This window comes from Rhea americana, unplaced genomic scaffold, assembly GCF_003343005.1.
Source record: "Rhea americana isolate MKP2758 unplaced genomic scaffold, rheAme1 scaffold_281, whole genome shotgun sequence".
NCBI classification, from domain to species: Eukaryota; Metazoa; Chordata; class Aves; order Rheiformes; family Rheidae; genus Rhea; species Rhea americana.
Genome location: NW_028186403.1, coordinates 907,541 through 933,446, shown reverse-complemented (window position 1 = coordinate 933,446; position 25,906 = coordinate 907,541). Strand labels below are relative to the sequence as shown.

Genomic DNA, 25,906 nt, shown 5'->3' with positions numbered 1-25,906 from the left:
TAGAAAAATAAAGCAGCTCTACTGAAATGCCACTAGGAATTTAGAACAGAGAAAGGCACACTCAAGAGTAAGTAGCAACTCTTACAAAAGTGCTGCAAATTTTTTTATTGGTAAYATAGTGCTAATTTTACTTCTTGTATAAAAGGTAGCACCCTCAAAAAGTTCTACACCCCCAACTCTATGTCAAAAATTGCTTCAGCAGAGAATCAAAGTACGCACTGAACTACCATGATTTCCCTTTGCAATGGGAGTTGTCTCATCAGAAAAAAAAATGTATATATAAAATTCACAATTAACCAGGCTTTGTCGTGGATTGATGAAAGAAGKAAGAAACTGGCATGTCCTAAAACTGAATCAAAGATAGCCATCCGAGATGTGATGTGCCTGGCTGGGAAGATCACATTAGAGATGTTGACCACATCTGCAATATGGCACAATGCCCTGAAATAMATCTATTTAGATTCCATGTACTACAAATGTATATGTACTCAAATTTCATGATGATATGAGAAAATGTTTGGATTGAGGCACTGTAAGTAAAACGAATTAGGCTAGAAAGTCTCAGACTTGAGTCATAAACATCCAATGTTGGTCACTCTCATCTAAGAGGGCTCTGAGCTAGACAGACCCATGGGCCTGACCCAGTATGGCCATTTCTATTTTATGTTTAACCATTTCAGAGTTATTTTTTAAGACAGAAAATCTTCATTCAAACAATTGAGTAGACAATTGAGAACAAAATAAGTTCACAGGTTAGGACAAAGCTGCATTGACAGAACCATAATAGCACTGCACTGAGGCAGCAATTGCTTACAAAAGCYCTATGTACATATGAATGGTGCAATAATCACCCACACTAATCAGCTTTTCACTTTCATAGTCCTAAACCCACATAAAACATTAAATTCAATTAGGAAAGTGGATTGCCAGGACTGATGCAATGGAGAAGGACCAGTATTCTGCAATGTTGAGAGTAAAGTGACTCACAGCAGCGAGCTAGCCAGCTAAGGTAAACAAAATCATTCTTTATCTTCTCACTCTGGATCAAAAGGAACACCTGCAGGAAGAAGTAAAATAAAAGATTATGTATGCATGTACTTTTAAACAAGCAGAAGGCAGACCTGCCTCGTTTCAACATGCAGCTAAGGTTTAGGCCACATGAACAACTGCTTATGAGAAGTGTTAAGGTATGGATATCTCTGTGTCAGGCAGGTGGAGGATTCAACCATTGCAACGCTTATCAAGGGACTTCTGCAGCTTCAAAATGTCAAGCTGTGCCGAGGGTGCGGCCTGCTCTGAACAAGCGTGAGTGGGCGGCCGTGCAACACAAACRGCACAAAGGAAGATAGGGGCTGGGAGAAAAGCTATTTGCAATGTGCTKGTTTAGAAAGCGATGCAAGCAATCAAATTAACATCTTCCTGAAATACCAGAGGTTTCACTATACATATATGATCCTTTCTTCTCCATACACATCAGAGATCATTTTGGGTCAGCAATAAACTCTCCCAAACTCATTTGGCTTTAGCAAGGTTCTGAGCCAAAACATTAGTCTTTGTCCTACATTTAAAAATCTGTTCTGGCTTTACTTGCAGAAAAAAGGCTATTCATGCCYTTCTGCAGGTGTATTCGTTCCTTTACTAGGACTCTGCTGGCAAAAATAAAAATGCCTTTATAGGAGCAGATGTACATACTGGAAGAGTGAGTTCCACTAATTACTGACAGTTTTATTGGTTAGACATTTCTAACTCTCTAATTTTGAAAAAAAAAGCATTATTACTATGAGTAGCACTTTATCATAGGGTTTATTTCATTATGCCCTGGGAGATAATCTTTTTAAGAAGTTATATACAGTGCTATATGTAGAGATATCTTACAAGTTTATGAGATGCTGAGGAGGGGTAATCTTTACCTCAAAGTGCCATCATCATGGTCAAAGATGAGACATCAGGACACACTAATCAATTTATTCACATAATCGTATAATTTAAAAGCATCAGCTACAYAACAGAAGTTTGTACAGACTCACTGATAAGAATATAAGCAGAAAAAATGTAGACTAACAACAGCTTACACTCTTGTGTTTCCTTTGCGGCTTGGCTGCTACTAAAGCTTACTTATAGAGTTACCATTTTCATTTTTTATGAACTCTCAGTATCAATGTTGTAGATAACCATGCCCTTGAAGTTTCTCAACTAGAATGTAACCATTAAGATAACAGAAGGTTTCCACTATCCGCAGTCCTATTCCACAGTCCTGCTAACACAATTTCAAAAGATATTTACCTGCATTTGTATTAAGCTAACTAAATTAAGCYAAGAGAATTGCAATATACATCCATTCTGCCTGACATTCTTAGACATTTTTCTTAAGGAGAGATGGAATTTCAGATCACAGACATTAAATGAAGTGTTGGGGAAAAAGAAAAGAAATAAGCAGGAGGAAGACTTTGTTGTTCAAGAAATCTGAAAGGTTAAAAAAATTAGAAAAAGATGAAAACCAGAAAGATTCAGAAATTATATGATTTTCTTAAGACTACATGGATTTCTTGGTCTGTCTTCWGATAGCCTTCCGGAAAATTTTGCTTCCATCTTCATAATAGCTATTTGCTTCTGCATATTTTAGTTGTAATTAAGTTTCTGGTGCACATAGACACAAAAAATGCTGTGTGTAGAAGTTAATCTCCTCCAGCTGCATCTGGATGCTACTGAATAAGATAGTGAGCACTTCCTCTTCTCCTCCTACATCTCCCAGAGGAAGAAAAGGTTTTTGTTTTTTTACAAATTTCTAGGGGACACCTAGCAGCTCTTAACTATTCAGTGTATTTGCATAACATGTTCTAGTCAGTCTGAACAGTAAGACTGCCTGGGATCCTAGACAAAGCGTAGGAAATCTGATTAAGAGGGCAGCGTTTGATCAATTAGAGATAACTGTGAGCACTCCTGTGATGCATCACAAGCAGCATGACTTCCCATGTCCCTCACATTACCAGATTAGCAAGACAATCTTTTCTGAATAGTGTTCACTGAGAGTTTCAGTTCCTCTAAGAAGAGGAAAATGAAGTTCCACACAATCTGTTTATTTTTAGCCAACATTAAGATTCGGAGGGAGGAAAGGAAAGAAAGAAGGSAGTACATGGAAAACATTTCCTTTTTTGTTTTTTTAAAAAGAACATAAATACATACCTCTTCAGCCTCACTAGAATTGCCCATAGCAGCTTTGGCTTGGGCGTAGTTAAAGTTAAAAGTGTCATCATTATAGAAGTAACTCTGGAAAACAAGCAACACAGACAAAAAAAAAAAAAACTTCTGCAGTATAACAACATTAAAAATAACTCCCTCAAATCTGAGTCAGACTGTATCAACACAATGGGAAGGAAAAATAAAAACCCACATTATGAACATACGACATTTATAAACAGTGGTAGAAAATTATGGACTGGCTTTCCATCCTACGTTTTTCACTACACACATAGCAGAAACATTCCACAGTATTAACCATGAGAGATCCGGAGAATGCTCCAAGCTCAAAGTTGCAGTGGCAGCTTTTATGGGTTTAATTTTCAATTTAGGCATGTGAAGACATGCTGTGATTCCATGGTTTCTTTACCTTCCCCAAAACTTGCAAATCTAGGGCGGTGAATAGGCAGTTGACTCCCTAATGGCTTAAGGAGATAAACAGTTTGTTTTTCCAGGTCTTCTCAAGGTTCAACAGGAGAGCCTGTGGAGCTGCTTTTGTGATAGATCCTGGTCTGACACACCGGGTCACATGATGGAGGTAGAGTCAGAGTACTGGACTGTTGCCAGAGAACATACCTTGTCATATGGCTTCCTTATGTAAAAACCTTGCTTACAAGCACCCTTCTTCCTATAGGAAGTGTAACACTAACATGTTTTTTTTTTCCACCATAAAATTATACCATATTAGACTGAACATAATCTGATTAGTGGTATATTATGTTGATCTAGCAGTATATTTTTCTAACAAGCTGCAAGGGCCAATGCAGGAAATATGATTCTAGCTATAAATTAGCCAGATCTTTAGGTTTGACCCAAATAACTGAGATTTAATGTTGGTCAAATATTCAGATTAAAGTATAACTCACRTTACCAAAGTCAGTTGAGTATGCTGACACATACTTCACATTCAGTACCATCACCACAACGCTGCAAAGAGAGGTAAGCTAGAACATGACACCTTAGCTACAGGCATGAATAGGAAGCAGCAATGAGGATTCCTGCCAAGTGGAATTGCAGTGCTCATGAAAAACATAGAAAAAGAGCAGGGTGATTTACGCACTGCCCAAAGCCACTGTAAGAAAACCTTTCCTGGGAGCAGAACAGCAAGGTAAGGGACATCATAGAAATGTTTTTCCTTACATAACACCTATGTGAGAAGTGGAGGTTGTGTTAGGTAGTTCATGTTTTAGCTAACTTTTGTTTTGTTCCCTTACTAGGAGTGAGGAGGAGGTAAAAATTGCAGTTGAGACTGGATAAGGGATACAGGAAGCAAGGGACAGGACTCTTTCCCAAGGCTCTCTAACCTTTTCTGTTATGGAGAGACACTTGAAAACCTCCTCCCTTCCCTGTCCATGGCAGTCAGAAAAGACATTGACTGAGTCCTTCTACATACATCAAGCCAGACACACATGAGGGGAGGGGAGGGTTGCTACCATTTGCCAAATGTCTAGGCTTCATCTAAATGGTCTGTGTTAGCGTAGGAAAGAGCTGGCAAATATAGCTTGCTACAGGAAAGCATAAGTGTGAACCAGTTGGGTGAATCTCAAGCTCAGTTTGTGAAACATTTCTGTACCTTTAGGGTGAACTAACTGATTTCACAGTATAAGAATGGCAATACTTTGCTGTATTCTGTCTCAATGATGGTTTTGGGTGAATCAGCGTAAATCCCAGATTAAGCAAAGGTGATGAGCAAGATGCTGGTTTTACTGCATGAATACTTCCTTCTGCTCAAATAGCCCTCATTATATTTTTGAATTAACATGAAAAAAATTCTATCAGCAACCAAACTCAAAACCTGTGTCATTTCATCCAGGCTGTATTAGTGCTAGAGATCAGAAATGCTGCAGACATAAAACTAGTAGAAACAAAACCTGGGCTGCCAATAGTGAAATGTGTTTGTGTCACCTAGATTATTTATCTTCAGAATGGACACAGTATCTGCACTGCACTCCACTCTTTTGAGGTCTTTTACTGGTCTTCAAATTTCCCATAGAACTGACTGTGCTCTGAGCGATGTCTGTTTCAATGAGATGCTCAAGACACCCAGCTGAACAACGAAGCATTCCTTGTGACCAGAACTAAGTTGACCCTGAATTAGCTTGTCTTCCCAGAGGATCCTCAGGGTTATAATGTCATCCTTAGGCCATCTGGCACAACATTTATAGTAAGGTGTCCTCTGAGACATTCTAGTGCCTGGAGCAGTTTTAATCAATCATAGATGAAGGTGGTGTTTCCTGAAATAACATCATGCAAACAATCTTCACAGAGTGTACAGCTCTACCTAAAAAGCCACAGATATCTTACTGAAGTCAATTCCTGTGAAATGAAACAAACAAAGCACACKGGAAAGCCACCTAAATCTTGACAGAGAAATGGTAAAGAGAAACAATCTGTACCCCTGAAATCCGAAGAGGAGGGCAGTGACCTAGCTAAGCCTGATCAGTGACTAGTCTCAGCTACAAAATGGTCAATATCAGCTATTTCAAAAGGATCATGAAAGAAAAGCTGTAATAGGCAGCAAACTTTTGTCCCTAATCCTCGCTATTTATCAATTGCATTRTGTCTCGAAGTGCTAGGACGTATTTTATTTAAGCTTGGAGCATTCTGCAACTTGCTAGATACAGTCTATGAAACTCTGAATTTGTGACCTCAAGGATAAACCATGACAATGAGTTTCATAAACCAAGAAAATGCATCTTCTTAGAAAAACTGTCATGAATTTGCTGCAATTCCAACACCGTGTGTATTGTTTTCAAATTCTCCTAATGTAAATGGAGGTTTCAAATCTGCCTTATTTATTCTAATCCTCATTTTGTATCATTTGCTTTCTAACTTCTCTTTATAGCAAATAGTATCTCTCTCTCTTAAGACAATGTTTAAATCTCCAATAATATCCTGAATCACCTTTCTTTCTGTATTTGAAGAGCAAGTGGCTGGTATTTCAAATAGGAGTATTAAGTTATGTGATTATGTGAATTGATCTTTTTCAGATAAATTTTCCTTACATAGATTAATATTTTGTTACATCCTGATGAATGCATTGATACAACAAATGTGAAAACTGAAGGAATGACAATAAAAGATTACCCTTGACTAAAATGGGTCAAATCAAAACAGGTGTATGGTTAGTGAATGCCACCAAATGCATTTATATGTGCAGAATTTGAGTGTTTCATACTGCAGAAGGGAAGAACCACGGTCATTAACACACTACATGTTTCTGGTGAAAACCGAGTCCCACAGGTCTTGACTGGCCATAAGGCTGATATGTTATATGCAGGGACCAAAATATCACTAAATGTTATTAACTGACTGATCTAAACACACCACTTAGGACCTGTCGTTGGCACCGTAACTTGGTAAGCAATGAACAGTCAAACAAATTCTGAAATGAGGTTTCTACAATATATCACTACTCTGACACTTCAAAAACTAACAATGATTGTTTTATATATACATATATATTTGTCATAACTTTAACCATCTTAGCTGCATTTAAGTTTCGTATTTTGTTTTCTCCTTAACTAYTGCTTTCTTTTATAACTACTTCACACACTGTTACATTATCCTGGAAAAACTGTAACACTGAAATAAATTAATCTGTGTGACAGACCAAAGATATGGAGAAAATGGATTATGCACATCTATGTGCTCACAGCTTTCTAACAAGTGGCAAATGGAGRAGACTCCTAACAGCATATCTCTGCCTCTTTGACAACTCACCTAATAGAAATACATCTCTGAGTATGGAACAAATAGGCATATACAACATTGCAACACTGTAGGTAGAATATAAGCAGCTTTCTGTTGCACATTAGCTTTTTTCCTGYTGATTGATTTTGACAATCACTATGTGGAGAAGCTCATTTTGCAAGCAGAGATCCACATATTTATAATATGCAAAAGTAAGCTCACTTTTTTTCCTCTTTCAACCAAAAAACTAAGTTAAAAAAAACCCAACCAGTCAAATAATCCTTCCCCTTCCATGTGCATACACCATAAAAACTCTTCTCTCAAATCTGATGAAGTAAGAACACTTTTTTCTCTAGCTGACAATTGATGTGCACGATTGAACTGTGCGCACCAGTACCTGTCACGATTTCTGCCTCCCTCTTGACACTGTTTCTAAACATTAGATCTATTCCTCACCCATATTTTCTTTGGTATGGGATCTTGCTAACATCTTATGAACTACTATGGACAAAATCTGTGCTCTTCCTTTTCCCTTCAGATTTTCATTCCAGTCTTTCCTACAATACTTTCTTTTATCTCCTCACAGATGCAGACTTGTCTCATCTAATCCCTTCCTTTTAACACTGTCTTACCTCATGCCTCTGCCCTATTCTCTGCTCTCCCTTCTGCCCACTCTCTCATTCTTAATTTCTGTTTATCATCTTGTTTGCTTCTGGCTGTTTCCTTTACAAACACTAGCCATGCCTTACTTTCCAATATTACTGACTCCATTTGCCTCTCCAGATGCTACCCTTCTCTGTCTCATTTCTAAGCTTTCTTATACACCTTGGAGGCAGTTATTAATCTCATTTAACTTTAACCTTTTCAGGTTGGAACTAGYTGTTTAAGAACTTTTTAAAGTAAATGGAAAGAGATGGGCACTTCTATGAGGTGACTCGCTCCAATCTAAGAGTCAGAAACAGACAAGATGAATTATCCTTTGGAAATTACCATCTGTCTCTGCTGACTATAGAAAAAGATCAAGTGATTACTTACAACTATACTTACAACTAGAAGCCTGACTTTTAGATGACTCAAGTTATGCAAAATGAATGTCATATTGTTAGTTTCTAGCACTCATCTTCTCCAATTACACACACACTCAAACTGTTTTTTTATCTCTTCATTCCACTGCCACTTGTGATTTTTTCAGTGACCTCTTCCTTTTTCAGCTTCATCTTCCTTGACACATCAGCTGCTTTTGCCACCACTGCAACCATGGTGGTAAAAGCAACTTCTTCAGGTCTTATCCTCCTTAGAGTATCATAATTGTCCTCTTCTGGCTATTTAATCACTCTTTTAGAAGACTCTCATTCCCCTCCCTACCAAATGCAGAGTTCTCACTCTGTTTCAAGTTACTGGAATAAGATCGCAATCACTTAATCCCATAGTCAGAATCCAGCCTCCTTCTGGGTCCTCACATCTGATTTATAGCTAAACATCTTTAGTTATAACTATTACTATCCACTGAGTACGGATGTTGCACTACAGTAACTGCAGGCYCTTACTTGAAAAAATGCAACACTGCTTGCAGGGAACCATTCAGATTATTTCTGCAAAAGTAATATTCCTAGCTTACTGCTTTGGTAATATTGCCCTACCTTAGCCCTTCAGTGGATGTCTTCTCTAAAAATTACAAGCTTTGTTACTTTCAGGGTCCTTCATGTCCTATCTTTCTTATGCACTCTTGTTCATCAAATTCCTGCCCCCAGGTAACAATCACTGACAAAAATCTCCATCATTCATTTGATAAGTTTATAAACAAACACTTGTTTTGTTTCCATGCTGTCCAAACACATAAGCATACACAAACTATCTCATTATCTTCCTTTAATTACATTCCTATTTTTCTGTGATGCTACCAAACTTCATAATGCTTAAGTTGCAAACATGACAATACCACAGTCCACCAYGGTGAACAATGCTATCTTACTGTTTCTGTGCATTTTGATCCGTTTGCTGTGTTTACAAACTATGTCCCATTTTAGAGTTGCTTGTGTTTCTGTATCTTTTTGCATTTACATACTGCTGCACACAGTGTAGTCTTAATTCCATAGGCAGTGATTTCATGCATTACAGTACTACCTATACTAAATAATACTACTAACCTTGACTGAATTGAGGTAAATTAGGACATCACCAAACTGTCTAAGCAGAAAGAAACAGGAGGCCATGCACTGTCTCCCTGGAATGGTATCTAAATTGAAAAGAGAAATACAAATTTTTAGAATTAAAAAAATATATGGTAATGGAAATTAATTTCACAGATTGCTGGCAACCTGGAAAGTGACTATGTCCTAAAAATAGTATAACTTGCCTTTTCAGGCAAAGGATTATACTAGAGGTTAGAAAAAACTATTAGCTCCTCTTGTCAACTTTATCCTGCATAMAATAACTATTGTGAGATTGCATTCAATAGCACATTATACATTATACAGTGACAAATTGTTTAAGTAACAGGACACTTTCCATAGAACATCATCTATGTAGCATAATTTTACCATTAATCATTCTACTTTTTGGAAATGATATTTGTTACAAATCCTAAGTTTGTTATTCTAAACTCATTTTGTTTTCATRCATTTGGGATTGCCACACTACTCAAAAGGTAAAGCCATAAATAAGTTTGGCAGATCAGTTCAAGTGAAGGTCAGTAAACTTTTATACTATACTGTCATCTATTCTGAAATTGCTAGCTGTGTTACTGAAAAGCTATTTCAAAGCTTTTTTAGAGATTTTAAAGTAAGTTTACTAGTAAAAATTTTTGTTAGACTCAGCCAGCAGAGATTGTGCAAAGACAGAGGAACACAAGTAGCAATGGGGGAGATGTATTCCCAAGTGGGTACTCTGCCAAATGACCATCAGAGAGCATGCTGCTCAGTGCAGAATGCAGGGGTAACGGGCAGCAATAAGGCCCTAAGGCCTTAATGGTCCTGCAGTAATCTGATCCTGCAGGTCAGTTACCATCAATTCACCCACAAAGGAAAATCAAAGTATTTTTTCTGTATACATAAATTTTGTATGTTTGAAGGCCCCTATCTTGGACTCTGCATCATTGCACAAAACGCAGCATTTCCCTGGAAAGCTGTAAATTCTTCTTTCCAAGGACAGGTAGTAAATATTGCTGGAAAGCATCATATAAGATCTCAACATACATTTCAAAGAAAGGCAGAAAACTCTCTTTTTTATCCTGCACCACCAGGAGATACTAGGCTTGACATCCTGTCATTTCCTTATAGAGACACTCCGTCCTTATTCATGGCTGAGCTACATTAGTCAGTTCTCTGTCTTAGAAAATTGCTTTATATATATATGGTATTCACTTGGGAGCAGAACCTGGCCTGTTTATTTGTCTGTCCTTACTAATAYGCAGGCCTACCTATCATTACTTCTATATGCCTGGGCAAGACAGTAAGAGAAGCAATTTTTTTTCAGTGTTCCTCTACTCTTGTGGTAATGAGAACGCTGGTACCTCAAAAATGTCCCTTTACTCTCATATGCAATTTTTAAAGTTCATAAGCTCACARTAATTTATTTTAAACAAAATCTAAGAAAAAGAAAAGAAATATTTTAAAAAGACTTAGATTTTGAAAATAAATTTTCACTAGAAATAAATCACAATAATAAAATATTAGAAATCTCTCTTCCCATAAGTGATTGAAGAATTTCCAAGTTTCAGTATCTACTGTTTCATCCACATTTTGGCAGGAAATTGTGTTAGTCCAGTATTTCATCCTCCATGTACTTTTAATGAAAGATTTCATTAAAAAAAAMCAAACAAATTACATCTGTAAATCTCATACAACTCAGCCACTAATAATGCTAATGACAGGAAACCTATAGTTCTAATTCATCCCATGTGACTCATGTAGGAAGATGAAAAAGTTCTCCTTTTWAAAAATACTTTGGGTAACCTAAAAATACCTTTAAGAGAAGACTGTGCAAAGTGCAGAGGAAATGTGTCATTCCTCCTCACAACACTAGACATGCCTTACTAGTCTTAAAAAGAGGACTACTGAAAAAGAGAGGGGTGCTGTTCTCCATTATATTGGCAGTGAAGAGGGTAATTTTTAAGACTTCTGCTCAGCATCAGAAACACTGCATTTCACAGAAATGTTAATGCTAATTTATTTTCACTAATGTTTCTTTTGTCCCATTTCCTCCTTTACTTATTTCAGATATCTGATCTCTGTTTCATTTTCCACTAAGTTGAGACACTGGAAAAGATCACTTACAACATAAGAATTAACTGTAAAAATTTAGTTATAGCCTCCTTTGTAATATCATTTCATGAGTTATTTAGGAGTGAGAATTCTCACGAAGCTTAAAAAAAACCCCACTAATACAGAGCTGTTGTTCTGGGTGGTATTTATTGCTGCTAGAGGGTGAGCAGTGACTGCTACACTGTAAGTACTTCTTTTTTKTGTGTGTTTTGGGATTTTTCTCCCCTCTTAAACTGCATAATCACTTCCAAAACATCTAAGCATTTCAACTTACATTGGGAAGTACTTTCACGTAAACTCTGTTCACTCTATGTTCCTTGATTGTCTCAGTGAGAGATCTAATTAAAAATAGCCAAGATTTAATTGATGACCCCAAATGACCTTATCAAATACAAGACAGTTTTCTTCATAAACTAAATGTTCTTGCTGCTCTTCTCTTAATCTAGTCACGGGATTTCTACTGATAGCAAAGGAAAGTCAGAAAGATAGGAAATAGGTCTGAAAAAAATCTTTCACACTTTCATTTTAATCTATTCACTTTTGATAATCTACATTAAGATCAGGAGGTTTGTGGGCCCAATTGCCAGATAAGAAACAGCATAGGAATTCTTCACTTTAACGAACACAATCTCTTTTTCCATTACACATCTGTGAAGCAGCTAGCTAACTTGACAAAAGCCCTTGAACACACAACCTAATGGTGCTAGGTCCTTGCAAGAACTTCAGCAAATGCTGAAGTACAACTTCCATGCYTCAAGAGTATGGATGGCTACTTAGCAAAAGCCTAAGCACACAAATAGTGAGAATTCGGTTCTCCATTCTAAATCCAGCAAATAAAAGGTAGCAGATCAAAAATGACCACAACTATTTGACATAATGGTTAATACGTTAAGATACACAAGAACATAAAAATAGCTGGATTGGATTGGCCTCAAAGTCTATCTGGTTCAGAAGCCTGTTTAATAAGAATATATGGCTGAAAAGGAGTCTATTTTGATTTCACACATGAGAATACATAATATGATATATAATRCTGTTCCTTTGAAGCTCCTCACTGCTTCTAGCAATCTGCATTGAGAGACTTCCTAACCAGCACTGAAAATTGCGTATTCATTTTTTCTCCTGGGAACTTCTTTACATCTTTTGATTTCTGCAACTTCCTATATCAAAAAAGTTGTCTGATATGTGAAAAAGTACTTTCTGCTGTTTGTTTTAAGCATCTTSCTTGACATTCTGTTTCGATGCTCCTTAGTTCTTGTATCTTACCGTGACTATTTGTCTTCTCCATGTCATTTACCATGTTCTGTATCACTACCATAACCAAAAACAGTCACCACCCTTCCTGGACACGTAGCCTATTTTATTCAATCTTTCTTTGTTCAAGAAGGCATCCCTTTCCTCTGATCATCTTTGCTGTTCTTTTTGTACCCTGTCTTATTCTACCATATTCATTTGAAATGTAAGAACCAGAACTGCAAACAGTATCCGAGAAAAAGGAGAATCACAGCTGTATACACTGGTACAGTGATTATTTCTCTTTTGTTCTTTGTCTCTTTCTTCATAATTCCTAAGATTCTATTCAACTTTTCTACTGCTTCTCATAATTTTATAACTACAGTTCAGGTGTTTTTTTCCAAGTTTTTTTTCCATCTGTACTATTTTACATCTATCAAAAATAAATTTAATTAGCATCTTTTGACTTCAACCTCTTATATTCTTCCACAGATTTCCTAGTTGTAGGAGCTTTCAYTTTTACTACTATGAGTAATTTTGCACCACTGCAAACTTAGTCATGTCACTATTTGTTTCATATATCTCATTATTTATGAATATAAGGCCTTCCTTACAGAAACAGAAGTCTTTCAAGTTTTTCAAACCAAGTGCAAATATTTTATCCTATTCACTGCTATTTCCCTTTTAATTTTCTTTTATAAGTGAGAAAGGTTGTTACGTARCTCCCTTTTCTGAAATTAAGTATTGTAGAATTTTTTTGAAGTTTTTAACTCACACATAATTTTGAATTTGACTATACTTGGCTCACTGTAACAGAATTGCTTTTTTTCATAATATTTCAAGGCAGTTTCTATGTAACATCTGTATTGGTCATAAATCATCTGTTCACTTTTGTGTTTTCTTTCCAGTCTTGCTAAGACAGACAAAAAATAGTATTTAGGAATTCATTCTCTGAATCATGCCATGTCATTGCATTTACCCAGTCAATATGGGCTCTGACTATTATCTTATTTTTTATCTCCGTAGAGCCTCTTAACTCTTTAATATGCCAGTCACCGTTACCGTTCAAGATGGCTGGTGAACAATTTAGCTTTACTACTGTATGTCTCCTATTTGAGCATGTAATTTTAAACAATTCTGTGTTACTCACTGATAATGAAAACATATTTACTTTGAGCTAAGGTTTCCATAATTCTTAGAACCATTTCTGTACCATCATCATCTACTCAGTAATGCCCAGTTGCAAATTAAWTGGAAAAAATATCCTGTATGCTGTCTTCCTTCTATTATGTTTTAAATGACTTTACACTTACAGCCTCCTCTAAAATCAGGTGTTCCATTTATTCATCTCCTCATAAAACATCTACTATATGTATATAGGAGCATTTATACATTTGGTCTTCATGTGTTTACTTTTTGTTGCATGTCCTACCTAACTGGAACTCTCTTTTCTATTTCTTATCTAAAGTTTGTTGACTTCAACCTGTCTTTCGTTTGAGGATACAAAAAATAAACAATTTCAGCTTTAGAGAGCAGTTACCTTGAACTGTGTTCTCTTCTGTACCTGTCAGCTTTCCTCTGCATGTCTTTAAAAAGATGACAGGGGAGCACTGAAGTACCAAAAGTGTAAAATGTTTCCAGTACTAATGTTTTCATTTAGGTTTAGAGGCAACCAATCATTCCCATAGGCTCAAATGTTAAAAGAACAACCAAACAAACAAACCCCCAAACCTTTCCAACAAGACTAAATTTCTGTTTATTTGTTTTCTCAACAATTTCTCAAGCCTCAGTCYCTCTGTCTTGTTCTACATATGCCTTTTAAGTGTTTCAGAGTAAAAGTAAGGTTTTTAGTTTCCTAACAATTTAAATTTTGTTTTCCAGATATCTCTTTTCTGTACATCTTYTCAGGATATGTCTTCTACCTCTGTATTATTGTTATCTATGTGTGCTATGATCACATATCACACCTRTAAGATTGCTTATGAGCTTCAAGAGGTCTATCATCACTACATCGGTCACCCTTTGACTTTACTGGTATCACAAACCCAGCTAGGTATACGCCCACTAACTTAGTCCTCCAGCACTACAGTTCACCTTGCTGCTTTCTCCCAGGAGGGATCCCAGCTCCAAAGGGATATCCTCATTGCAAAAAGAACATGGTAGGGAAAGCTCATCAATTGAATCACTTTCAGCTTTCGCATGAGATGCTCTCTGTTCTACCACCTCAGCAATACAGGGGCTGCAGCCAGGGAACTAAATGGCTTTAACGTATTTCTGGAAGTTTCATCAGTGCTGCCTCTGTCTCTTGAACTCTTTCTCTTCACTTTGTCTCCCTGGACACAGGAGACAGCATTCTRTCTCTGAGGACCATGAACTATCTGTAGCATATGCGTGTATGAACTACAGAAATAAACCTACTGACAATGCCCATACAGGGAACTAGGGAGTCCCACTTCTGCTGAACTTCTGTATTGAGCTTTTTTTATTATTTGATATTTTTGGTTTTATTTTGGTGAGGGAAGACAAAGTCTTGTTTTGGTCTACTAGGTTGCTTACTGTTTTTAATCTTTTGATTTACTATTGAGTTTTCTGATGTTTTTAGGATTCAGCCAAGGAATTAGTTCAGAAGCCTCCTTCTCTCTCCCTAGTCAAATTCCTCTTTGTTATCCTCAGGTTTAGGGTACACACTTCATGCTAGGACTCTACATATTCAATAGGCTTTCATTTGCAGTCCCAGATTGGTACCTGTAAGTAGGTTTCAGCCACACCTGTCAACTAATCAGGCTGTTCTTTTCTGGCTCTACAATGGGTATGATTATTCAAGGACAAGCTGCTATCACTGAAGACTAGCAGTTTGCAGCACAGCCTCTCTTTAGGCCAAATTCTTATAGTAAGGCTTGGAATCATTTGAATTTTCTATTTTAAACCTGTGAATTTATTTCAGACTATAAATTCTAGTATGAATAACTTCTGTTATTTGTACTATAGCAACAAAATGCCTAGCATTAGCAATACTACGAATTAGCAATTCTGTAAAGACACAATGTTATACATTTGAATATCGTAAGAGGGATTACATACAGAGGAAGAGTATTTCAAACATACCACATTCACTGGCTGATCCACCTACCAACTGGAAGAACTGCTGAGCAATTTTCAGATGATCTCTCTAGAAGGAAAAAAAAAGAAAGAAAGAAAGAAAAAAGATGATGACATGAGTTCCAGAGTTGATTCTACAGTACACAGCGAAAATATGCTGTGGGAAACAGATGGGAGAAGCAGAGCATAACATGCAAACTGAGGATGAAGAAAAAACAAAAAAAGGTAAATATGCCACTGTATGCCCCTAAATACACAGTTACACTGTAAAAGGCAAACTCTTTTTTTTTTTTTTTTTTAAACTGGATGGAGAAACCGAAATCAGGTTAATTCTCCGGATTAGTAACAGAGATTTGCAATTTAGTCATTCTGGACTGAGTACTACAGGGAGGAAGAGAGGAGGCTCAGAGATCCTGCAATCTAAATGTGAAATGACTGCTTCTTTCACCATCAGCTCTGTTCCAGTCCCTGCAGATCCACTTACGTCCTACTGTTGGAAACTGGAGAACCTCATGGGCCTCACTTACCGAGCCTATTTCTTGTCCAAGTGCTGCATTTACCACTCCCTTGAGGATGTACTCCTAAAGAAAAATAAACGAGATCAGAGAAGAGAAGGTGATAATTTCAGGGGAGAAAAGAGAGCATGCACATTATTTTCTTCCTAATGCCAACTCTACCCCAATTCAATTTAGCTGGTTACAAAATAGCTTATTACTATGATAGCATTGTGCATAGTACAAAATGACACTCAAAAATGCATTCTACATGTTAGCTATTCACTTCTGTAAAATGTTTGGTCTGCAAAGAGGTAGTGAGTTTTCTGATAAGATCTTTTGCTCAAAGATGATGCACCAGTAAGAACACCACAACATATCACCATGCCATCTTCCCCATCATGGGATGTGACCAATCATCAAGTGGAATCCTGCTACATAGATGCACAGATCCCACCTCAGGTATGAACACTGGTTAACTACTACCACCCTTGCTCCAAAATGCACAATGTTTCTTATTGGGGCCAAAATATCAGGAGGTCTGTGCTCATGTTATTCTACTCTAATTAGGAGGCTACTCTACTCCTATGAATTACAAATACCGTTTAACTCTTCTCTGAGCAAGATCTGTCAGGCATTTGTCTTGTTCAAATATTATAACTCAGAGTTCTAGCTATAAATCTGTTACACTAGGTACTCCTGATAAACCAGAATTGCCCTGTTACAGATGTAAACAAAAAAAAAAAAAAAAAAAGAATGAAAAAGACTGTAAGGAAACAATCTGACAAAATTAGCCAGCATGCCAAGTAATCATCTTAGAACATCAACTCTCTTACCAATGCCAAATTAAATTTTATAGACATCATGACAAAGAATAAATTTGAGAATAACTCAAGCAAGACACACAAGTAGTTTTGCAAGTCTTAATGGGGAGTTCCTTCGTGTGAAGTAGAAGACATTAAAAAAAAGCACAAAGATTCCCATTGCAAATTTTATCAAGTGGGTGATGATGAATGATATCATGATGGTATTTATACAATATACATAGATGAGGGATTTAGGAAAGAAAATGCTGGGGAAAAAGAATTAGAGGCTAAGGGAGCAGTAACTGCATAAAACTGTTCAAATAAGTATTGCTGCATTGAAAAGTGCAAGGAGAAGTAAAAGGCAAAGCAGCAGATGACACTCCTCAGCACAGAATCACCAGATCTGTGTTCTTGAGATTTTTCTTTCCCTTCCCTCCATCTAATCCTCACATAGACTCATAAAAGGTCCCTTTCATGCCCAGCTGAGTGACCTTTGGAAAATAAACTGCAAAGAGAAACAAATCCTGTCAGAACAGTCACAAAAGAAAACTACAATAGGAGTCAAGGACACTAGTTTTCACTCATTTTAGCCAAAGTGAGACAGAGTTAGCGAATAGCTATTATTGAAACTATTAAATCTATCCTAACTCATTTTTATTGAAATGGCTTCAGGAGAAACCATGTGAGCATCTGTGCTAGCTGACCTGAGGACTGGTAACTGCAACCAAGGCAAAGGTGAGAAGTAGCTGTAGCTGGAAGAGGGCTTGTATCTCTGCACTAATGGTCAGCTCCTCAGAATCAAATCTGCACACAACAGAGCTGTACTATTAGTTGATCCCACGTGGTACATCAATAAACTTACTAAGTATTTATATAAGCACATATATAATATTTTATGCAAGCACATTAAGTCTCATTGAAAAAAAGATGGAAAAACACCAGAGGTTTAAAGGTGGGAATGCGGCAAGCAGTCCTCAGAAACCTAGTTTTGCGTGTGGCAGATTTCAAACCAGTTTATAACCTCTTTCTTTATGTACTATGGCATAAGTTTCCAATTACCTGTGGAGTTGTAGGTTCCAGGTCCTTAATCAGGTTATAAGCCTCCTGTACATCATCTGAAATACCAGACGTTAGAATGCACTACAAACCACAGCACATTGTATTAGAACAAATCACTCATCCTCTACGATATTCCTTGATAGTCACAGACAAGAAATAAAGCATTCAGACAGCAGGAAAAAAGAGAACTATAAATCACTGTGAATTTATATCACAATGGTGATGGTTTTCTAGAACGCAGATAACAAACATGGAATGAATAATAGCTTCTTTATTACTACAATTTTCTTGTAGTGATGACTTGGCCCCTTGTTCATAATCCAGTGGCTGCCTTCTCAGCAGTACAAGGTCAAGATAATAAAATCTTCATCTTCCTCTCTTTTTTCTTCTCACATTTATTTACCCCTCAAGGTGGAAAAGGGAAGATGATTCTGAAGGGAGACTTAATTGTTTCTTTTATCAATATTTCAACATCTGTCCAGCAGCTCTTATCCTAATTCTATCAAGCAAAAGCACTAGGAGTACAAGAGCTAGTTTAAGGCTGAATTTAATACACAATTTCCTTCACCTAAAAAAGAAGTAACTGAAAAGATCTTAAACATTACCTAATTCAAAAAGATCTGTCAGTATGGTCTGATTAGCAAAGCAACCTAGTGCAGATGCCTTTGGACTGGGAAAATTTTGTTAATACAGTACTATGACAGGTCTCTATAGGAATAAACCACATCAAACAAAGCCCCCCTTTTTTCTTCTTTGCTAGTACAACACTTAAGAGAGAGAGCTCTACTATGTTAATTCATATCCAGATTCTCTGACAAACTTATTGGGATGCATGGCATAGTATATAAAGTTGGCACAGCATGGTTGCTTTTAAAATAAATCTCTTTCTCTGGTAATTTTTCAGATTTGTGGAAAAAAAACATGAGCACGGATTTTCCTTATTCAAGAGGTAAGAAAAGACATTTACTTGCTTTCAGGTGCTCTGTTGATCTAATGGCGACAAAATACAAGGTTATAAGAAAGTAGTGGATGGAAAAGCTATCATCACATCACTTTATACTAGATGACTGCACTTAACACCTATTCATCACTCAACCAATCAATTCGCTGTTGAATACAAGAACACAATGGAAGAAGAGGAACACCTCTGAAACTAAATTCAAATAAAATTCAAAGGAGCTTGAAAATTAAAAAGAGAAACGAGTAGAAACAAGTAGAAAATAAAGACAAGGCTTTTCTACTGATTCTGGCCACCTACTTTTTTTTTTTTTTAAGACCTGTAAAATGGATTTGGAATGACATGTCTTGTTCCCAAAATGTTACTTTTTCCTAGTCACTTTGGCTCATATTCTGTTTGAATATGAAATAGTTGTCATTGCCTTGGTAGTACACATACCTATCATTCTCACAGATTCAAGCAGAGGAGAGGTACTATCACTACAAAAAACCCTCTCCTCCCAACCGAAGAACCTCTAGTTGTCTGCTGAAGTAATTTATTCAACTGCATACAATTAAAGGCCTTCTCTGCAAGCCTTGGGAACCCATACACCACTGTTTTCTACAGAACTGGAAATTAAATAAACTACAGATTACTACAAAGAAAAAAAAAATCAGAGTGACCAGCTGGGATCAGATGAATAGATATTATCCTTGAAGTTATGAAAGATCCAGAGGAAGATGTATTTACCTTGCCGGAGATAGTAAATCACAAGATTTAGTCTAGCCTCAGGAATAACATCAACCAGAGGAGGCAGGACCTGCAATGCCCCTTCTCCTCCTCGGAACACCACCTGCAGAGAAAAGCAGGTTATTGATAACTTCACGTCAAAATTTTGTCTATGACCTCTTAACTCAAGGAGTTTTGTCCTTAAATTCCTATACTAATGGCAAGATAAGGTCAATGGAATTGACACTAGTGTCATTTCTGCTTTAATATAAAATTGCAGCACACGACAATCTTTAGCCTGAAGTACATCAAACATTTAATCCACTGGGAAAAGGTTAAGGAATCTCAGCTTTTAGTAGCTCAAACCAATAACACATTATATATCAAGTAAGTTTAAGAAAAATATGACATGAAACAAAACTGGAACACTGGGAACACAGATGAAAAATACAATTTACTTCTGATGTATTTATGTGAAAATTTAGCCTAAAGATTCTGGGTTTGTTTATAATCCTAAAATGATCAGGAGTAATCAATTACTTTACAATTCGGTTCACAAGACAGTTCCCCTAACAACATCCAACATACTGATTTAACCACTGAGTTAGCCAAAAGGCCAACAATCAAAACAAAGAATGTTAACTTAGGMAAGTCCACTCTGAAATCAGTTTTAACTCCTGGAAAAAATGTGCTAACTTGTTGTGACCATTCCTGAATAATGACAAAGCAAGCAACTGCCCATCATTAAATAACAGTCTACTATTATCAACCATTCAGCAAAGTAATAGTAATACTATTGCAGGGAGCATTAGCAGTTCATCAGCGAGTCTTTTACTTAAAAACACAAATGTTTTGACCTGCATGCCTATCTTTTCCCTASAAACTCCTTGCCAAGTACATTTGGATAGAAACTATTCTAATTTATCTTAATTCTGCTGTAGATAACTAGGCCTTGAAGTTTCTCACCCAGGTTTCCACTATCAGAACAGAACAGACTGGTTTGACCCGAATTGTAAAACCGAGAAGCGTGCCAAACAAGAGGAAGAGCCGAATCTTGTAGGAAGAACCTGCGAGTATTCAGCTGAACTTCACCCTGGTACAACACCTACCCGCCGCTAGAGACCCCCGCGACCCCAAAAGCCAGCCCCCTGTGGACTCGCTGCGCAAGCGTAATGATGTGTAAATATATAAGCGAGTTCCCGGAGAAGCAATGAATACCCAAATTTACTCCGAGAATCGTAATGAATATGTATGAGGAACATCAGCTTAACGACTTGTAGCCTCGGGGAGGGGGGGCGCGTTAGGTGGAAGGATCCCCTGCGTCCCTGGCGCCTATTAAAGGAATGCCTGCTTCTTAATGCTATATTGGCGTTAAGGAGTTTTATAGCCGGTTTCGGKAACAGTTTTCTGGCGACCCAGATGGGACACTAGTGGGTTTCTGAGTCTCAACGGATCCGCGGGATCGCAGCACCTCCAGCCGGCCCCGGGCAATTCTAGGGGAGAACCACTGATCCCCGGACCCGAGAGCTACGAACAAGGTCCCTGCTGAAAGGTAAACGCATTCCTTATTTATTTATTTATTTAAAAAAATACAAATAAAAAAAGGATCCTAAGGATCCAGGTCATTGCCTGGTGCCTGTCCATAAGACGCAGYGAAAGCCTCGCAGGATCGGGCTATAGCGGTACATAAAGGAAGGGAAGGGAAGGTCGTTCTGAAAAGCCTGCAGATCAATTTAAAGGTATTGGGGTATCACTGTGCAGCCGCGCTGTCTTCAGCTTTTCTCTCCTTTCCCCTGTTTCACCATGCGTTGTTGCATGATGGGCAACCTTACATCGCCTGAAGGGGGAATTTTAAGGGCTTCCYCCCTTAGGATGCACTATAAGGCATTGGCAACAAATGGGAGGCGACCCCCTAGCCGAGAAACAGCTTGTGGAATATTTTAACCACTGGTGACCACTGTATACTCTGGAAGACCAGGAAAAGTGGCCAAAGAATGGGACGTTGCGATATAATACCATTTGGCAACTTAAGTTATTTTGCTGCAGGGAGGCGAAGTGGGATGAAGTGCTGAATGTAGATCTATTCCTTACCTCGCGGAATCACCCGGAATGGCAGAGAGAATGTGGGATTACTGCACAGGAGCCCGCGATTCTAGCACTGGAAAAGGACAGGGGAGGACGAAGACTGAAAAGGTGGTGTTTGGCTTGCAGCACAGGGAAAAGATGTTTGAAGTGCGAAAAGGAGGAGGAGGGAGGACACAGCCCTAGTGGTCTGTGGGGAGGAATTTTGATGATGAAGGCGCCAATATGCATAGGCGAAGGGACGAGGCAGATGGTATGGAGGGTGCAGGCCAATCTAGTGAGGCAGAAGGGCTTAGTCCGATTGCAGGAAGGACAAGAAGACAACAGGGAGAAGAGAAATAAGCCTTACAGGCACCTCTTTGACAGGGGKTGGGAAATAATGTACTGGTAATGGTCAAGGTGCCCTTTTCAATCACGGATCTGTGATCCTGGAAGGAGATGGCAGGAATTTACAGGAAAAGGTTGCTAAGGTGTTTGAAACAATAATTAGGACTCAGGACCCTGACTGTAATGATCTGCAGGTAGTGTTAGATACTCTACTAGATAGTAATGAAAAGAAAATGGTGTTAAATGCGACCTGAAAACAGGTGGAGGGAGTACATGCAAATGGGGACTTGCAGGGAACAGTGGATCAAAACTTCCCTGCTGCTGATCCAGGATGGGATCCCAATTTGTTGGGACCCCAAGGACTTCTAACCAGATATCAAAGGTGGATACTGTTTGATATCAGACATGCTATGCCAAGGGCAATTAACTGGTCCAAATTATATGAAGTCAAACAAGAACCGAATGAATCCCSATCTGCTTTCATGGAGTGGTTAAAAGTTATGCCAGGAAATATACTGATTTGGATCCTGAGCAACCAGAAAAGGCTACCCAACTGGCCTCTATCTTTATGAAGCAATCGACTCCAGATATAAGGTAGGAACTTCAGAAATTAGAAGGAGCAGATTCAAGGGATTGGGGAAAGATGTTGGAGATCGCATGGACAGTTTTTACTAATAGAGAAAAAGAGAAGGAGATGTGGCAGGCTAGAAGAGAAAATGTGAGGGTTAGGAGGTTAATTGTGGCTCTGACTGGAGGAATGCAGAGAGGAAGAGGAAGATCAGGAAGGAATCACAGGGGAGAATGGAAAGGGGAGTGGGCAGGGCCCCCTCTTTATGCAGCCTCGCCTCACAGAAGACCAATGCACAATCTGCAAAGAAAGGGGGCACTGGAAAGGGAATGCCCCAGACTGGGACCTTGGACCCACCCCTGCAAGCTATCAAGCTGATGACATTGGATAATGAATTCCGAAGGGGACCAGAGGAGTCATCCCCAGCTGAGCCCCTGGTTACGTTAAGGCTGGGGAATGAAGGAGTAGAATTTCTTGTTGACATGGGAGCTACTTATTTGGTTCCTAACACCTGTAAAGGAAGTTTTGGCTCTAAGGTTGTAAATGTTGTTGGTGCCACAGGGGAATGAGAAAATAGGCCCTTTTTGCAGCCACTCGGTAAGCAGTGGATAACTCACCAATTTCTCTGCATGCCTGAATGTCCAATGCCCCTAATGGGAAGGGACCTATTGAGCAAACTGGATGTGCGAATTACTTTGAAAAATGGAGAAATACAACTATTAATACCAGAATTGAAAGCCATAGAGGCGAGAATTTTTATGTTACAGAACATACAGAAGCTGGAGAAGGAGGTTCCTGAGGAGGCAGAGGACGTGGTAATGCCTCAGCGAAACCCCACGCCAATCCAAAACAGCAGAACCGGTGAAATTATTCTAAAACCTGGTTATTCTAAAACCTGGAGTCAACGGTAAGACAGAAGCAATATCCTATTAAGTGGGAGGCTAGGAAAGGGCTTGAAGAATTGATAATGAAATTCTTGAAATATGGGTGGTCTGTAGAACGTGAATCAGAATATAATACCCTGATATTACCAGTAAAAAAACAGAATGGCAAGGAATATAGGCTAGTACAGGATCTGAGAGCCGTAAATCAGATTGTCCAAGACATCCACCCAGTAGTAACCAACCTGTATACCCTGCTGACCTCTTTGAAGGAAGAGCATAAATGGTTTACGGTACTTGATCTCATGGATGCCTTTTTCTGCATACTTCTAGGTAAGAACAGGCAGGCAATATTTGCCTTTGAGTGGGAAAGGTCCACCACTGGACGTAAAATGGAACTTACCCAGGTAAGTTGGGAATGAAAGTCTGGAATGGGTCTCACGTGGCAGCAGAGATTCAGYATTGCCCCAAGGGTTTAAGGATAGTCCAACAATATTTGACAACCAGTTGGCCAAGGAGTTGGAGACGTGGAAGAAAAACAACTCTGATGGGACAATATTACAATATGTGGATGATATCCTGTTGGCTGCCAAAACCCAAGGGAAGTGTATACAGATGACTGTAAGTAGGACTTGTTCCTAGGACAAGGCGGATACTGGATGTTGAAGAACAAGGCCCAGATAGGAAGAAGGGTTGTGATCTACTTAGGGTTTGAAATTTCATAAGGACAATGAAGGTTGGGCACTGATTGGAAAGAGGCAATCTGCCAAATGCTGGAACCAAAAACAGTATGAGAATTGAGAGCGTTTTGGGGCATGCTCRGGTGGTGCAGCCTCGGGCCCCAGGATACAGGGTTTGGGTGCTCAGCGACGGAAGCCGGACAACCTCACTGTCCTATAATCCTGCCCAGCCTAGGGTGTTGGTAACACTGGGATTACTGACCCTGTTCCCAACCTGGAAGAGGAGTCGTATTAAAGCTCAATATTGGAGGAAAGTTAAAAGGGAAACTACTGAAGACATATGGAAAGGGCCTAGCGCTGCAGTACAAATGGGATGAGAAGAATCCAAAGTCTTATCTTCACCTGGATTAATGGCCCTAGAAAATGGAGAATTATTAGAAAGCCTTACTTGGCAAGTAGAACAATTGGCCAAAGTGACAGCAAAGGGATTTATACAAGTCAATCAACAGGTGCAGGCTAATACCAAGATGATGTTACAAAACTGTTTAGCTCTTGATCTAATCCTAGCAAAGGAACATGGAGTATGTGAATATTTAAAACTAGATTCAGATCACTGCTGCATCCATATTCCCAATGTGACAGAAAGTCTTAATAAACAGATTAAGCAAATTAGGCAAATAGTACAACAAGCCTAGGATCTTCGAAAAAGTGTCAGAGGGTTTTCTTTATCTGGATGGCTGGCCTCACTGGTACAAACTGCAATTCTGATAATTCTGGTAATTATAATTTCTTGTGTAATGGTACAATGCTCTTGCTAATCTCTTATTGTACATATAAGAGGAAGAAGTAGATACCTGCAAAATAATAACCAGAACAATTATCCAATACCTATCCTATTAGATGAGACTCCTGAACGTAAGTTCATAAGTCTCAAAAGGGGGCAATTGTTATAGATAACCAGGCCTTGAAGTTTCTCATCCAGGATGTAACCATTAAAATAACAAGAAGTTTCCATTAAGCAAGTTGAGACCTTATTTGGAAGAACCTGCAAGAATTCAGCTGAAGTTCACCCTAGTACGACACCTACCCACTGCTAGAGACCCTTGCAACCCTAAAAGACAGCCCCCTGTGGACTTACTTTGCACATGTAATGATATGTAAATATATAAGCAAGTTCCCGGAAAAGCAATAAATACCCAAATTAATTCCAAGAATTGTAATGAACATGTATGAGGAACATTAGATACAAGCTTAACGACTTAGAGTCTCGGGGAAGGGGGGCATATTAGGTAAAAGGATCCCCTGTGTCCCTGGCACCTATTAAAGGAATGCCTGCTTCTTAATGCTACATTGGTGTTAAGGAGTTTTATTTCCAGTTTTGGTAACAATTCCACTGATGTCTTAGTCTTATTAAAAAACACAGTTCATGGTCATGCATTCTGACTTGCTCTACAGTCTTTGTATGGACTGGGCTGTGCAAAGTATCTTGCGAGGGTGTTGTCACAGGACATTAAAATCATATGCCCTTGAGGCTAAACCCAACATTATCGTTTTCATAAGTCTCAAACTGACAGGAAAAAATGCCAGGGAGGAAAGAAAGATATACTTGATAGCAACACTGGATTTCTGGAATGGGTCTCACGTGGCAGCAGAGATTCAGAGGTCTCCAATTCTCTATAAATGAGTGCTGTCTATATTAAATTTGAAAAATGTATTACTCACCAGATTGTGCTTAATGAGCTCCTTGGCAAACTCAAAAGAAGATGAGGCACTATCTGTCAAGCTCTTGAGCTCTGCCTGGAATTATATACATTCAAAA

General features: G+C 38.4%; 1 protein-coding gene across 1 annotated transcript in view; it reads right to left on the bottom strand.

Annotated features, from left to right (window-relative positions):
* The window catches only part of IFT56 (intraflagellar transport 56), a 61,477-nt gene that overhangs the window by 9,137 nt on the left and 26,434 nt on the right, over positions 1 to 25,906 (bottom strand). The window contains exons 8-15 of the mRNA XM_085308797.1: positions 25,810 to 25,884; positions 19,571 to 19,673; positions 17,884 to 17,939; positions 16,052 to 16,105; positions 15,531 to 15,594; positions 9,078 to 9,166; positions 3,184 to 3,267; positions 988 to 1,057 (exon numbers count right to left, since the gene is read on the bottom strand). Coding sequence (XP_085164923.1) covers positions 988 to 1,057; positions 3,184 to 3,267; positions 9,078 to 9,166; positions 15,531 to 15,594; positions 16,052 to 16,105; positions 17,884 to 17,939; positions 19,571 to 19,673; positions 25,810 to 25,884 — 595 coding nt within the window. The remainder of the gene's footprint in view (positions 1 to 987; positions 1,058 to 3,183; positions 3,268 to 9,077; positions 9,167 to 15,530; positions 15,595 to 16,051; positions 16,106 to 17,883; positions 17,940 to 19,570; positions 19,674 to 25,809; positions 25,885 to 25,906) is intronic.